Here is a 16,158-nt window from a genome sequence, read left to right as displayed (position 1 = left end):
CAAATCTCCTCTCTGCCTAAAGGAGCTAACATTTACATCTCCCATAAGAACTCTCTAATGACTCAGCTATATGATATAATACCTTGGACTCTCACAACTTTTTTCCCCATTAAAGCTCTACCAGTCTTCCTAATGTGCTTAAATATTCACTGCAGCAAGAGCCAAGCCCTGTTTTTTCTCCATGCCCTGTTGATTGTCCTGACCAGTGGGCTCCACAGTCAGGTTACAACACAAGCCTGAGCCCTTCAAGTCCTGCAAACACTTCACCATTCCAGGCAAGCCACACCAATCTCAAAGCAGTGATCTGAGACATCTCCTGCTTGCTCATGGATGTCTCTGTTTGAAGACAAAGCCATGCTGCCAGGAGTTGGGAATATGAGCAGCTCTCCATGGTGCACACCATATGTAGCATCAGGCTGCTGGAGAAACACGGCAGAGGGTGTGAACCTGTCCCCGTCTCTGTAGGAATGCAGGACACCTATCGAGCACTGAAAGGCTGGCTGGAGAGGGTTCTGCTGCCAGGAGAGGGAGAGCAGTGCCAGTGGTGGGGATCCATTGGGCTGGATCCGTTGATCATGGTGGGGCCATGAGATACCTGCCAGGCAGCTCTGTGCAAGCCAACAGGCACAAGAACACAAAGGAATAGCTCAGAGCAGATATGGGTGCATCGAGTGTCTCTGGACATCAGGTGCTTGCTGCCCACCGAAGGGGAGAAGGTAGCTCCCTTTGGGATGGGATGGGAGCTGCCTCGCCGTAGTGGGCGTGTTGAGCTTTGCCACCTGACTCTGACGATGCCGGCACTGGAACAGTGAAGAAAGCTCGGCTGATTTCACCTCGATTCCATTTAATAAGTTGTGGACTTTTTTTTTTTTTTTTTTTTTTTTTTTAATCAGCGCTTCGGTACGGTTCTACTGGAGCTTTCATGAGAAGCTCCTCCACACGTACACACACGCACATTGACACACCGCATGTGGATGCAGATGAACGATCCCACCTGACCTCCGGGCATCCCTGCCCCGGCACCGGCGGTGCCGAGGGCGCCTGCGGTGCGGGCGGCGACCCCCGCTGGGGCTCTGGGCTGGGATGGAGCGGGGCACCGGGGCTGGGATGGAGCGGGGCACCGCGGCGAGCCGCCCGCCCCGGGCACAAAGGGAAAGGCGGCCCCGAGCGAGGGGGATGCGCGCACACTCCGCTTTCCTCCCCATGCGTGGGGGAAGGAGCGGGTAGGAATATTCTGGACCAAGGGAGGGGAGGAAGGAGAGAAGGTGATGAATAACTTGAATAAATCTGCAGCGGAGCTGAGGAGAGGGGGAGGGAGGCGGCGGCGGCAGGTCATGTGAGGCACAGTCATGCTGCGGGCAGAGAGGGGGCACCTGGCGGGTACACGACGCGGCCGGCGAGGGGAGGGGAGCGGACGATCTACCACCCGCCATGGCCGTGGCCGCCGCTTCGCCCCCTCCTCAGCCGGGACACCCCCACCCGCCGCGGGCTCGGCGCCGCTCGGCTATTTCCGCCACGCGAGCCGAGCCCTATTTCCGCCGGCCCCGGCCAGACGGGCTTTATGTCTGCCGGCGGGCCGCGCGTGCGCGGCGGCCGCCGCCATCTTACGTTGTCTCTCGCCCGCCCTCCCCTTTGGCGAGTTCTCCCCTCCTCCCCCCCGCGGCGCCTCCTCCAGCGCTCCGTGAGGAGACGGGGCAGGCACGGGGAGGGAGAGACCCGCGACGGCGGGGAAGCCGGGAGTAGACCCTGAGGGAAGAAAGGACGGGGCGGACGCACACGCGGGAGGAGGAGGAGGAGGACGGATTCCAGGCGCGGTTCTGCGGAGGACGAGCGGGTGCCGCCTGTTATAAAGGGGGAGGAGGCGGCGGAGGGGGAAGGAAGAGCGTGCGGAGCGGAGCCTCCTCCAGAGACAGCCAGACACAGGGAGGAGAGAGAGGCTGCCTGGCTGGCTCCCCCTTCCTCCCTCCCTCCCTCTCTCTCTCCTTTTCATGGACTCTTTTGTCGGGTTGCTGCTGCTGCTTTTCTTCCGTCCTTATTCCGTCTCTCTAATACCCAAAATGATTCAGCTCCATGGCTGCCACTGACGGGGATGTCCCTGCCCGGCTCAGCCTGCCGCTGCCGCCCTGCTGTGCGCCAGTCCTGTACGTATCCGCGCCTTCCTCCTCCTCCTACTACTAAGAGCGGTGATGGCGAGGGGCGCCGGCCGCCTCGCCGGGCTGCCCTGCGGGCCCGCCGGCTACCCTCGCCCCGCCGAGGCGGGGAGGGAGGGAGGGAGGGAGGGCGGTGCTGCCGGCTGCCGGCGAGCCGCGGCGCCCGGCGGAGCCTCCGCGGGGAGGAGGAAGGGGCTCGCCCCCGGGTCGGCCGGCTGGTTGCCCTCCCGGGTGAGGCGCAGTCGGGGGGCTGGGGAACGGGGGGGCGGCCGAGCAGGGAGGTGGTGGTAGAAATCAAAGGGAGGCGGGGGGAGGGTGGTAGGGAGAAAGAAAGTGAATGGCGGAGGATTGAAAGTGTCACATTCAGAGGCGGCGGAGGACCGGTGCTCGCCCCCTCCCTGTCTCGGAGGGGAGGAGGAGGGGAGGGGAGAGGGGTGGTGGTGAGCGGCGGTGCCGAGCCGCCTCAGCCCGTGCGCTGCGGGAGTCGGGGGGGGTTGTGCGTGCTGGTGTCTGCCCTGCCCTGAGCACACAGCTAACTGTGTGTGTGTGTGTATGTGTGTCTGTCTGTCTCTTTCCATACCGGGGGATTGCACTCTTAAAATACACTCGATACAATGCACCAGCCTGACTCAGCCGCAGACATTAGTGCTAGGAAGATGGCGCACCCGGCGATGTTTCCTAGAAGGGGCAGCAGCAGTAGCAGCGGCAGCAGCTGCGTTACTGCTCCCACTGCACCAGGTACCGGCGTTGGGAGCGCTGCCCTCTCCGCCGAGGATTATCAGCCGCCTTTGCTGGTCCAGCCGCCGCCTCCATCTCCTGCAGCAGCTTCAACAGCGGGTCCACAGCCGACACCCCCTCATCCACAAAGCTTGAACCTCCTCTCGCAGTCTCAGCTCCAGCCACAGCCCCTTGCACAGACTGGAGCTCAAATGAAAAAGAAAAGTGGCTTTCAAATTACCAGTGTGACCCCTGCTCAAATATCAGCTAGTATGAGCTCTAATAACAGCATAGCCGAGGATACAGAAAGCTATGATGACCTGGATGAGTCTCACACTGAAGACCTGTCATCTTCAGAAATCTTGGATGTGTCTTTATCCAGAGCCACTGATATGGGAGAACCTGAGAGGAGTTCTTCTGAAGAGACTCTAAATAACTTCCAAGAGGCAGAGACTCCTGGGGCTGTTTCTCCAAACCAGCCTCACCTTCCTCAGCAGCACGCTCCTCTGCCTCATCACCCACAGCAAAGTGTTGTGATCAATGGAAGTGTTCATCCCCATCATGTTCATCATCACCACCATCTTCACCACCACCATCATGGACACCATCATCCATCCCATCCTGGGGTGGGTAGTGCCCCAATTTCTGGAGGACCACCACCCAGTCCATCGTTTAGAAAACTATCAACAACTGGAAGCTCTGACAATGTTATATCAACTGCACCAGTTTCTGCTGCATCATCCACTGGTTCCCCGGCATCTGCCGTGTCTAATATCCGCACTACAAGTAGTCCTGGCAATTTAGGTATAAGTTCTGCTGCTGGAACTAGTACCTTAAGTAATATTGGTGCTGGTAGTTCTAGTGTGGCAAGCAATGTGCTTGGTACTATAAATTTAAGCAACATCATGAGTACTGGTAATGTAAATGCTTTGTCTGGAACTAGCAGCAATGCTAATGTGAATATCTTGAGTGGTGTTGGCAATGGTACGAGTGCTTCCTCTAGTGTCATTAACAATGTTACTAATCCAACTGCAGGAATGGCAGTGGGATCAAGCCAGCAGCAGCCTGCATCTGGCACGTCAAGGTTTAGGGTTGTAAAATTAGATTCTAGTTCTGAACCTTTCAAAAAAGGTAGATGGACTTGCACTGAATTCTATGATAAAGAAAACACTGTTGCAGTTTCGGAGGGAGTAGCAGTAAACAAAGCAGTTGAGACGATAAAACAAAACCCGCTTGAAGTGACTTCTGAAAGGGAGAGCACCAGTGGGAGTTCTGTTAGCAGCAATGTAAGCACACTGAGTCACTATACAGAAAGTGTGGGAAGTGGAGAAATGGGAGCACCTACTGTGGTACAGCAGCAAGCATTTCAAGGTGTGGGTCCGCAGCAGATGGATTTTAGCAGTGCTGCTCCTCCAGCAATTCCAGCATCTAGTATACCACAGAGTGTTTCTCAATCACAGCTTGCACAAGTCCAGCTGCATTCTCAAGAAGTAAACTATCCACAGCAGAAGCCAGGGGTCCCACCTCCTGCACAGGCCAGTCTAACCACTGTTACTGGGGTTCAGCCAGCCCCAGTTAATATACTAGGTGTATCCCCGTCTCTGGGCCACCAGCAACCTGCCCTTCAGAGTATGGCTCAACAGCAGCTGCCGTATTCGCAGCCGGCGCAGCCTGTGCAGACTTTGCCAGTGGTGCAGCAGCAGTTGCAGTACGGACAGCAGCAGCAGCCAGTTCCTACGCAGATGACCGCGGGTCACGTTAAGGCGGTGAACCAAAACTCTGTCGCAGGGGCTATGCCAGACTACATTCAACATCAGCAGATCCTTCAGACTCCAGCCCCTGCCATGCAGCCAAGTTCTACAGGAGTAGGAGCTGGGCAACCGGTTCCTGTTGCCCAGGCACAGGGCATGCAGCCTTCAGTGCAAGCACATCCAGCTGCTGCCCCGGCTCAGCCTGTTGCACATGCTCCAGCAGCAATACCAGGTGTAGCTGCCAGTGGTCAAATGCTAAATGTTGGACAGCAAGGAAGTGTAGCTGCTGTGGTGCAACCACCATCTGCTGCAAACCAAATTCCACCTCCAGTTATGCCATCAACGGCTGCTCCTCCATCTTCCCAAGTAGTGCAGCCTGTGCAGACAGGAATAATGCAGCAAGGATTACAGGCTAGTGCCACAGGCCTTCCTCAACAAATGGTCATTGCTCAGCAAAACACCTTGTTACCTGTACAGCCACAGGCACAAGGAGTGGAATCTGTAGTCCAAGGGATGACTGGCCAGCAGCTGCCTGCGGTAAGCCCTATACCCTCTGCTAGTACTGTTCCTGCACCAAGTCAAGCTGGTTCAGCTGTGCCTCCTGGCATACCTTCCGCTTCTGTAGGTTTGGGACAGCCACAGAATATAGCACAGGCTTCGGCTGTGCAGAATGGCAGCTTGGCTCAAAGCGTTAGTCAGCCTCCCTTGATATCAACAAGTATAGGTATGCCAGTGGCACAGAGTGTGCCACAGCAGATGCCATTAAGCTCTACCCAGTTCCCTGCACAATCACTAGCTCAGTCCATTGTAAGCCAAATCGAAGACGGCAGGCGCCCTACAGAACCTTCCTTGGCGGGTTTACCTCAAGCTGCCGGCGTCGAGAGCGGTGGTGGAGCATCGGCCGCTTCAGATGGCGGTAGCAGCAACGTGCCGTCCTCGGCCTCCCTCTTCCCGCTGAAGGTGCTGCCCTTGACAACGCCTCTTGTAGATGGTGAGGATGAGAGGTAAGACTGCCTGTAACTTCATTAAAAGATGGGCTCTCTGATAGTTTGATTTGCACTAACTTGCAGGTCTTGTTACAGCCATTCTGTGAATTGAAGCAGTGTGATGTTTCTGTCTAATTAAAATACTATTTCTCAGGTCTCAGCACATGCAGATATTGTATTAAAGAACTTGTTTTCCACTTGAGGGGGTGGGTTGTATTGATTATGCTTTGAAACTACTGTGTGGGTAAATTGTGCTTAACAGTCTATTCAGTGTGTATATTCCCACTGTGTTGAGGAAGACAAGAATACTGTAGAGTGTGGATATACTAGTGGTGATTGCAGTTTAGATTATTTATTATATGGAAATAATTAATATTTATTCTTACGTGTATATTTTTTTTTCACAAGCCTGGACTTCATCCTGCCTTAGTTTCTCTTTTTAAAATATTGACTTTACTAAGGTTGAACCAGTTGCGATTCTGTGGTGTATTCGAAACCTCTTTGACAGCCAAGAGATGCTTTAGGCAAATGAGTATGGTGGGATAAGGGATGTTCAGCAACATTGTTGTGGCTCTTTGAATTGAACCTGGGGTACTTTTGGTCTTGATGGTGTTGCTTCAAAGCGTTAATGCATGGTGAGATCTGCTCAGGCCTGCCAAAGGGTGGTGAACCTTTGCATCTGCTGCACCAATTCTGTGCAGTTGGAGTAAGAAAACTGCATATTTTTTTTTTCCCATTTTCACCAGTTCAAACTAAATGTATTCTCTCACCTTCACCTTTTCAAGTAAAGGATCACTACCTAGTCTTAATAGTATGTGCATGTGGACATTCTCATTTCTTTGACAGTGTGTGCAGAGAAGTTGAGACTGTTGTGTGCAGGCTGAATTGATTGAAACATCAATTTTAGTGTCATGGTTTGATATTAATTATGTGTGGAGAGTCCTCCATGTGTTGAGGACCTCTTGTGATATGGGTTTGTGAGTGGCCAGGAAAACTGGTGCTTCTTCCAAAGAATGTCTTGTCTAAGAAGCTACATTAATGGAGAAGTAACTTTTAAGATAAATAACCCTCCTTGGGAATGTGGAGCAGGACAGAAAACACTAGAAAAACTGAGACTAGTGTGAGGAGGCAAAATAAGGCACTAAACACAAGGTGGGAAAAATGCTGTAGCAATGGGAGGTGAAGCACTTTTTAAATACCTTCTGGGTGCCATAACTTAAATCAGGAGTAATACCAGTGGCCAGACTTTATTAATTTTATTTTTTTTTTAATAAAATGGGTTGCTGGGAGAGGCTGGATTCTTTTCTTAATATTGAAAATCCTAACTCTATCAGCAGTCTCTGATTATGTTGATCATAAGGTGTTGACGGCCGTAGTGGCTTTCATCACATCTTTCTAAGATGCCAGAGAACTGTAATGAGTAGCAGCTTGTCTTCCAGGAGTGCTAGAAGACAAGTTCCAACACTGTTGCATTCTGATTATGTTTTTTTAGTCAATAAGTACATGAAGGTGATAGAAGACAGATTGAGGTGTTAAAGCCAACAGTGTCACCATTATGCTGTTAGCAGTTTTTCAGAAATATTTTTTGGTTTTCTTTCATTTGAATTTTGCAAACTGAGCCACTAATCCTTCTATTCACGAGTCCCACTGGCGTTTGGTGGTGTTATTTGTTTTTGTTGTAGTGTGGTTGTTGTTTTTGGGTTTTGTTTTCTTTTATCAACCAAAAAATCCCCCTAAGCTTTCAGGGGATCCTAGCCAAGTAGAAAAATCGTAAGCTTAAAGATAGGGTTTTGGAGAATGACATCTAGAATATATCTGTACCCTGATTTTAACAGCATGTGTTAACAGTTCGACATGATCGGTAGTTTTTCCAGAATGTTTAAATCCCTCAGGGTAACAATAGCCAGGAATACCTTCTTCCTCTGTTGTTTGGCCAGCCAAGGATCATATCCTTTCTTCTCCCATGCACGTTGCGTCTTTGTTCAATCTGTCATCTCCAGGTAGGCTACACTTTTGTTTCGCTGCAGTTGGAAAACCATTTATATTCTTTACACAAAGCAGGATATGACTCTATTAAATGGAGACCAAAAATAATTGGGGTTTTTTTTGCACGGCAGTAGTGGCCAGGTTACTTTTGTGTACAGTCAGACCATTTACAGCAACACATCTCCCTGTATATTTGTATGTGACATTAAAAACCTGGTGAGATTCCTTCTGTTTCCACTTCCAGGGGATCTCAGGGCAGGGTACTTCTGTTGTCATCCTCACTGGACTTTCGGGCTGGAGCTGAGAGTTTGTTACTCACTGGAGGCAGTGCAAGATACGTTGTTACTCTGCTTGGCTCCGCACTTTTCTGGCCATGGGATCTCTCTAGTTCATTTTTTGCTGGTTTGTTAGATTATCCCCTCTTTCACAGGAGGTAAAGGGTAGTGTGTTGTAAAAGGACATAACCATTTCAGAAGCAGATGTATTGTAATTATGTGTGTTTGAAATCCCCATTTCTCTCGCTCTTATCTGCACACACATATATCACTAAAGATTTCTATCAATACATCCCAAGTGATTCTAAACCTGGCAAAGGAAAAGGTAGGAGAAAAGAAGTGAGTGGTGACATAATTGGGCCAGCGAAGAAGCTGTAAAATTCCATTTAGCGTGCCTTTGAAAAAACATCTGACCCATGTAATACCTTGTATAGATTAACTCCCAGCTTTCCTTAAAGCTGTATATAATGGCCTTTAAGGCTGTGCCAGTATCTTTAACTCTGTTCAGTTTTTAGAACGCCATTTGCAGCTCTTTCTATGCCTGTTATCAGGGCATGGCCTTTTAAATATAGACAGTGTGGAGTGTATCTGCTTTGAGAACCGTAACCTTTACTTCCCCAGTATGAATGACTTTTATTTCAAGTCATAGTGAAGATTAGATATTAAAAATGAGCTGCTTGGCAGAATGCCATATGGAAAATTAATTTGCAAATGTTAATAAATAGAGGGTACGAATAATAGTCCCTGTATTTTCTGTATTTAAAAAAAAAAATCAAACTGCTGAACAAAAAACCTCAACAAAATCACCAAGCAGATTCTGTTCTTCTGACTAGTCTTTCTTAAACCTGTTATGTATGCTGTAGATGTTTGTATGTTGGTAGGGTCATCATATCTTAATTTTTTTGGTCTACAAAAATGCTGGCCAGATTTTTGGTTGTTAAGGAGAAGGGGAAAAAAAATTACTTAGCTTGAGCCATGGTATGGACTCAGTGCATAGTTCTTAATTAGTTTCTTGGATTTGGAGTAGTTACCTTGATTTATTCACTATAATTACCAAATCTTGCTAATTGTAGGCATGGTCTTTTGAGTTTAGTATTCATCTTTAGAACTGAAGAGCAGGATTGCTTTTATTTTCCTGTGTTTGATATTTAAGCATGGAAGAATAGATGTTTATATCACAGTGAGTCTTTCTGTGTATTTATACTTAGTGTTGCAAAATCAGTTATATATCCTTGTAGACTATGTTTTGCTGTACATGCTTGCAGTAAGATTTTGTATGGACTTACATTATTTTTAAGTTACCTGTAAAGTGAAGACTTCAAAAGTTAATGTATTTTACAGCATCCTATGAAGGCTGCTATAAGTGAATTTAAAAATAACTTAATCTGAAGTGTTGTTTGCCATTACTCAAAAGCAGATTTTGTGAATGAAGGATAAGAGAACTAATAACTGCCTCCCTGTCCTTGACAACATTTCCTGCAGAATTGTTTGCATTCTTTAGGCTGGTGCAAGTTGTGTTCACCTGTTTGTGCATGTCATCCAACGAAGCTGAAGAGAAAGGAGGAAAAGATGATCTAAACACAAAACAAGCATAGGGATTTAAAATATGTTGTATTATCTGACAATATCATTATTTTTAAGAGAAATTTTTATTAAAAGATCCCTTTAGAAATGTTTTTTGTGTAGGACATGTCTTTTGGCTTGGTACTAAGTTTATAGAGGGGCTGGAAGATTAAAGCTGAACATGACAATCAAGACTTGTGAGCAACTTTTGAGAGATCTCTTGCAGTAGTAACTAGTACTAGATTGTAAAGTGAAGTACAGTCAGGAAGCTGGATTAATGTTCATCATGTATGCAGCCATGTAGTGAAAAGGTTGACAAGTGAGATTTTTACAGATGTAATTCAATACTTTTTGAAGATTTTAGTAGGAAGTAGTGAATGAAGTAAGTAAGGTAGAACTGGAAGCTTCAATTATATTTTTGCTGCAGTAACTATTTTGCATACTTACTTTGATGGTGTAAGTGGTTTTAGAGTTTATATGGGCTTTTTTGTTTGCTGGAAGTTTTGCTGCTCTATATTTGGTGAGAAAGGAAATCGATACTTTACAACAAAGGATTTCTGGTGGATTAGCATAGATTTATAGTGATTTTTTTTTTTTTTTAGTTGCATCTTAGGGGCACTGGTGTTATTTTCTCTCTTGCAGATTTTAAACTTGATTCTTAGTCTTGCCACCGTTTTGAAAACCATGGAATTTGAGTTCTGGGAGATGAGCTGTTAAAAAAATCTCTTCATATGTTCAGTTGAGCTTTCTGTGGAACTTGAAAAAATTATTAACTTCACTAATGTCAAGTGAAGTGAGTAGAAAGAGAGAACTTTGAGGAAGAAAATGTGTTTGCTGTTGTGTCATGCTGACAAGTCCAGTTTCTCACTTCGACTGATGGAATAAAAGACCTATTGTTGGTGGAATTGACTTTGTTAGTTCTGCTCTAAGTAAAGAACAATGAGGAATTTAGGGTCTGCACCTTGTATGTCTGCTGACCAGCTGTAGGTGGCAATACCTTTTTTGATGGAGCTTTTCCTGGCGTCTTTTATGGATGCATTTTCTGCATGCCATGATACACTTTGAACTAAGGGTTGCTAGAGTGCTTGGTACTACATTGTCTTTCAAGACAGGAAGAACCAACAGATACCAGGGGGTTATAAAAGCAGTGATTTAGCATTTAAGGCAGATGCTGAGAAATTATCTCTTCAAGTGATTTCCAGAAATCATTCCTTAGCACTGCAGTTTTGGTTGCTCTTGGGAGCAGTGTATAAATATGAAACCAACTATGTATGTGTATGTGAAAATGAACAAATCAGATTTTAAAGTATTTAATTAAATAAACAATCTTTGTTACTGTCTCAAGGTTTGCATTTTTTACAGGCTAATCTGAAAATTATAATTAAACCCACTGACAAAAGAATTGGTAGTGAAGTGTTTCACCCTTTACAAGTTACTATGATCTAGATAATGGGGAACAGAGTAAAGACTGTATCAGTCTGTAGTAAGCTAGCAAAGTTAGCAGAGTGTGAGGGAAAAACAATTAACAAATAAACGCCACCATCCCCTCCAAAAAACCCTAACCCTAGCAACCCCTAATATGTTAATGTATCTTGCTTAGGCATAAATAAAAGGGAGTATGGTTAGCACACCTATGCTACAAAAAGACCCCCTATAACCTGTTCATCTTACAGGTGGAAATAAAGTAAATAAGCCTTTTCAGACCTGTCTCTTAACAGCTTAGGAAGTACATCAAATTGTAAACAGCAATATTGCTAGTGTGGTCTTTTAAACAGGAAACTGCACATGCCTGAATATCAGTGCAATTATAGCAAGTGATTCTTGGTATGACCTTTCTGGGAATAATTTGTGATCTGGGTTTTAGTGTGATGTAGGTGAAACATAAAAATGACTAGAAAGAATAGTGTGTCTTTGTTCTCATTGATTTAATGCACTAGTTCTTTTTCTATTCTTTTGATTAATTTATGAGACTAAAATGTACTGTGTGTAATACATATTATACTTTAACAAATGACTGAAAACTTCTTAAAGTGGGCCTATACCTTTCATTTATGGATTTACACCACCAAAAGCAGTGCTATTTAAGACAGACTAAAGGTAAGATTATTCAGTAAATTTTTTCATGGTAATGATTGCTGTAAATAATAAACTAGTTTATTCTCAGCATGGTTGTACAGGAAACTATAGCCTAAAGCTAAGATGGAAGAGTTCCTGAGTGACTAGAGACACAGCATTTTATTTATTTTAGCCTGTTCTAAAGCGTTCAGACTTAGGAATTGTATGATGGAAGTGCAGCATAATTATGGTATCAAATTGGAGCACCTGATCATCCTTCTGGCTTTAATGTCTGGGAACACTTTAACTCCTTTTCTGCCTTTGGAATTTGCTAACAAAGATAGTAATTGTGCTACAGTCAGTGGTGTAGAAATCCTTATCAGCTCATTTTGTGCAAGCCTCCAAACACCTATTGTGCATTGTCAGTGTTGGAAGCAGGATTTGGTTTGTGGTTGCAGTTATATGCAAAAATCTGTCTTCCACTGAAGCTGAATTGACTTTCCCGAGAGAGGTATTTAGAGGTTATAAATGTTTGGCAGGCAGGGATTGTAATGATGCCATACAGGCAAGTTGGGAGAGCCTGTGGTAGTTTAGGTGTTCTGTCATGTTGGTTACCTTATGGACTAAGTCACTTGTTATACCTACTAAATGAGGGCTTCTGATTTTGGTGTTGTGCAGAGATGAAGAATGATATTCATCATGTTCAAACACATCCTTATGCTTTAATAATGGGAACTTGTTCAATTTTATGAAATATTTTTATACTTGCAAAAGGAAGATCTTTAATGTGTTTTGGTAAAACAGAAAAACACAGTCAAGTTTTTCACTGTTTTCTTTGAGCAAACAGTTACTTTGATTATGCTTCCTTTAAATTATTTTGGTATTATTGTGTACCAAAAATGACTCCTGAGTTTTTTCTTCTGTTCTCCACTGGGTTTTGTTAGATGCTTGTCCCTCATGCTTAATGGTTTATTATGCTGTTTTGAGGTGTTGGTGAGGCTTCCTATATTGATGACCTTTGACACTCAGGATGTAAATTTAAGAATTGTAGGCATTCAAGTTTGAAGTTCTTGTTCCAGTTTCTGTTTCTTCTTGCAGTGCAAGGTTAGTGATGGTCCAGAACAGTAAAAGTAACTTTGTTTGTTTCAACAGAGTTTGGCTACCAAAGCAAACTACTCTTTATAAGTACCTTCCTTGCTGGGGTTTGTTGGTATTGTACAGTCTGAAATGGGTACAGAATTTTGGAAATATACTAGAAGAACAGAGTAAGAAGTAAAGTAGTTGGGGCTCTTGTTTATCATTATAGCTTGGGAATTTAACACAGTTCTGGAGCTCACTGTAGTCCTTAAAGAGCAACAAATACACCTACCACTGATGCTATTTTTTTTTTTCCTCGAGGAAGTTCTCAGAAAATAGCTTTGTAGTTGTTTTAGTTAAATTTAAGGGGTATCTTGTTCATCTGTTTATATACTTCTGAATAATCCATTTTTTTGAGTTCAGTAGCTGAGAAGTACCATTTTATATATTGCTAAAACAGGCAGCAGAGGATCTTCTCTAAGTTTAGATTTAGAGATGAACTTGCTACTAGGTGAATGGGACCACGGTCTGTTAAAAAAGACAGGCAGTACTTCTAGTAAAGTATAGATTTGATAGTAACTGGAAGTTGGTTGTAGAGTGTTTTATAACCTTCTGCTTAAGTTTGTTAAATGGCTTGGCCAGGCATATTGTTTGAGCTTTTGTGTGATTGTTTGGGCTTCTGTGTGATTTAAGTATTTTTCTAGCCTTCTTTTTTTTATGTCTTGTCTTTTCTTTTTTCTTTTTTTTTTTTTGGTCTTGCTTTGGTTTTGTTTGGTTTTTTTGTTTGTGTGTGTTTGGTTGTTTGAATTAGCATGGATATCAGCAGGAAGTTTTCAGGACTCTGATTTCCCAGTGTGTTACTGAGTTTTCAACTTCTCCAGCAGCTGTTTAAGCAACAGTGTCAAAGTACTGTGCTAAGTACTAGGGGTAGTACTGAAAGCTGCTGAAAATGTGGATACACATTCAACGATAGTTTTAGCATCTTAATGCATTTAATAATAGGGTTCTTTTTTACTTCAGTACTGCAGTGTAGCTCTTAATGATGAGTTACACAGGTAACGTAATTTCAGCATGCAGTGCTATTACTGTATGGTCGTTTCTTTATCCTCGCTGTTACACTTGTTTCATTCCCCCTGTAAGATCACAAGGCATGGATCAAATGTAAGTTACACCATCATTTTTGCAGATATTGTTAGCCTTTTATTTGTAATCCATTGTCTTGTGGGTCCTAGTTATTGATAACTGAGTTATCAATATGTTGATTGTCTTGGGTTCTTACATATCTAGTTAGTAGTCCTTTTAGTTACATCAAGTGTTAAATTCTGAGTTTGGTATCCATTAAGTGTTGCTTATGCTGGATTATAAATGGTGTTTTCCTCCAAATCCTTGTAAACAAATAAAAGTTATAGAAATAGCTCTTAATGTTTCTCCAGTAACTTTGAAGTCTGTGCAATGTAGAGAGATGAAATCCCTGTCAAGATGAGAGAAAACTTAAATGCCTCTTAAGCTTCCTCTGACCTTCATCTCACCCAATTCCATCACAGTCATGGATAGATAAAAAAGAGAGATGATGACTGGCAGTTGACTTTTTTATATAAAAAACTGTAGAAATCAAAAAATGTTAGAATGTAACCATACTAAGTTGGTTTCTATAATATTTAGTGCTCTTATAGCTCTAAAGGAAGACAGTGATTAAAAATTAACCCAGTAATTCATGTATGATTGCTTTTATGTCTGTTGTGACTGCAATTTTGAAATACTTCTCTTTTTGAAGAAAAGCAAGCAAAAATTTCTCAGACAGAATCTGAATAATGAGTGACTTGTTTGGCATATATTGCCACTGAGCTGGGATAAGCAAAGGGAAAAAAAGGCTTCTGTAGATTTCCTGGAAGATTATTTTAAGCTTCATAATTTTACTGGATATATGTGTGTTGAAATATCATACTGTTTTTGTACCATATGAAAGATTCCATATTTTTCTGAGGAAGTCTGTCGGTGGACTATAAACAGCGTTTTAATTTGTACTTCCAGATTGAGCCTGACAGAAGTGGAATGCTTTTCTTTCCCTTTAGGATTTTGTGAGGGTTCATGCTGTAGTGCTGCCATATAGAAAGGAATGTAAGGGGAAGGAGAGCAGCTTAGGATGTTTCATGATTATTGTGTGTGTGTCAATGTGTGCATGGTATTAATTGTAATTTTCTCTTGATGTCACTTTCAGTAGAGGATTCTCAGACTATAAGCATCTCTGAAATCTGTCAAAAAGGATTTTATAGTAATAATTAGTTTATATTTAGCATTTTGGTTTATGTTTTAAGCTGTTCAGTGAAGAATCTTGACCTGACCTTAATTTGAGATGTCTCCTGAACATCTTGGTTAATTTGCTTTTGAAATCCTTCAGTCTGAAATTGTTCATGTTCCTTACCTGTATGTATGCATATGAGAATATATAAAGCTTTTTTTTTTTTTTTTTAATAAAACAACCCAAAACCAACCTACTGGTGAAAGAATGAGCAATTGCTGCTTTTACAGTCTCATTTCTTGCAGTCTTACAAAATAAGACCAAGTGAAAATAAAATAAAAGGAACCATGAATTAATGACTATGTACTTTAAGTACTTGTTAAATAATTTACTGTAGCACCCAAATGAATTCAAGGTATAAATGTACCTCTTTAATCTGCTGAATGAGGTTATTATGTTAAGAATGGATCAGTATATTGCACTGCCAAGTGTTTCTGTAGAAGGCCTAATACCCCAAATTGGGTGAAATGTCGAATTGCTCATAAATGTGCAGGGATTGGTGTAGGATGTGTGTGTACCTCCATGTTATTTTTTTTCTTTCCAAGTGTATGAGATTCCCTCCAGTTCTGTAATTGCTTGTGAAAAAGAGGAGTTGCTGAGCCTCTATTTGATTGGAGAGAGAGGAGGGAGGGTAGAAGGTGTGAAAGAAATGCTCATGATGCTGGTTTTGGTTTTCTTCTTCATTTCTGGTGGGGAAAGGGATTTTAGGTTTTGAAATACTGTCAGGCATGCAGTCAAGTATATGTAGTTGTTGGCAATACAGCCTCTTCCTATTTGTGGGATAGTAGCTAAAATGCCTTGTTGTGAATTGGTGCCCTGCTTTGCTGGCTGCTTTATAACAAAGAGCAGAAAAGATAATGTTGAAGAACTTGGTGTCTGATGTTCATACAACTTCTGAAGCGATTTAAAGACAGAGATGCTTTAAAGCAGGCAACATCCTAAATGTTTTTAGTGGTTTATGGAAAAACAGAGCAGCAAAGCAGGATTAGTAATCTCTGTGTTCTTGTGGAGTTGTAGCCTCCTAATAATAAGGCACATCATCTCAGGAATAGCACTGCACTTACAGTTGTTGGAGCTGCTGTTTTGCCATGAAGGTGCAGGTCCAGCCTCTTCAGGAGGTCTCACCGACTGCCCTTGGGGTGTGTAGGTCTGTAGTGCTGCTTAAGTCTTGGATGTGGGGAAGAAACTGAGCAGTCTTGTTATTTCACTGGAATTTAACATGTAAATGGAAGATAATGATTTGCATTAAGATACCTCAGCTTCTAGAACACTGTGATCTGTGAAAGGGGAGAAAGAAAT

General features: G+C 43.6%; 1 protein-coding gene across 5 annotated transcripts in view; it reads left to right on the top strand.

Annotated features, from left to right (window-relative positions):
• Positions 1-1,224: 1,224 nt before the first annotated feature.
• Positions 1,225-16,158, top strand: part of TSC22D1 (TSC22 domain family member 1) — a 91,059-nt gene continuing 76,125 nt past the window's right edge. For 2 of the 5 annotated variants that reach the window (XR_013180909.1, XR_013180908.1), the window contains exons 1-2: positions 1,225-2,141; positions 2,774-5,622. Coding sequence is in view for 2 of the 5 variants with exons in the window: in XM_054652001.2 (XP_054507976.2) it covers positions 2,765-5,622 (2,858 nt within the window). In the remaining 3 variants the exon portion in view is untranslated. Of the gene's footprint in view, positions 2,142-2,764; positions 5,623-16,158 lie in introns of those variants that run through there. The other 3 variants (XR_013180910.1, XM_054652011.2, XM_054652001.2) reach the window with 3 other exon arrangements.

Source organism: Agelaius phoeniceus, chromosome 2 (assembly GCF_051311805.1).
Source record: "Agelaius phoeniceus isolate bAgePho1 chromosome 2, bAgePho1.hap1, whole genome shotgun sequence".
NCBI lineage: Eukaryota > Metazoa > Chordata > Aves > Passeriformes > Icteridae > Agelaius > Agelaius phoeniceus.
The sequence above is the reverse complement of the archived record's forward strand: the minus strand, read 5'-3'. Positions and strand labels throughout refer to the sequence as shown.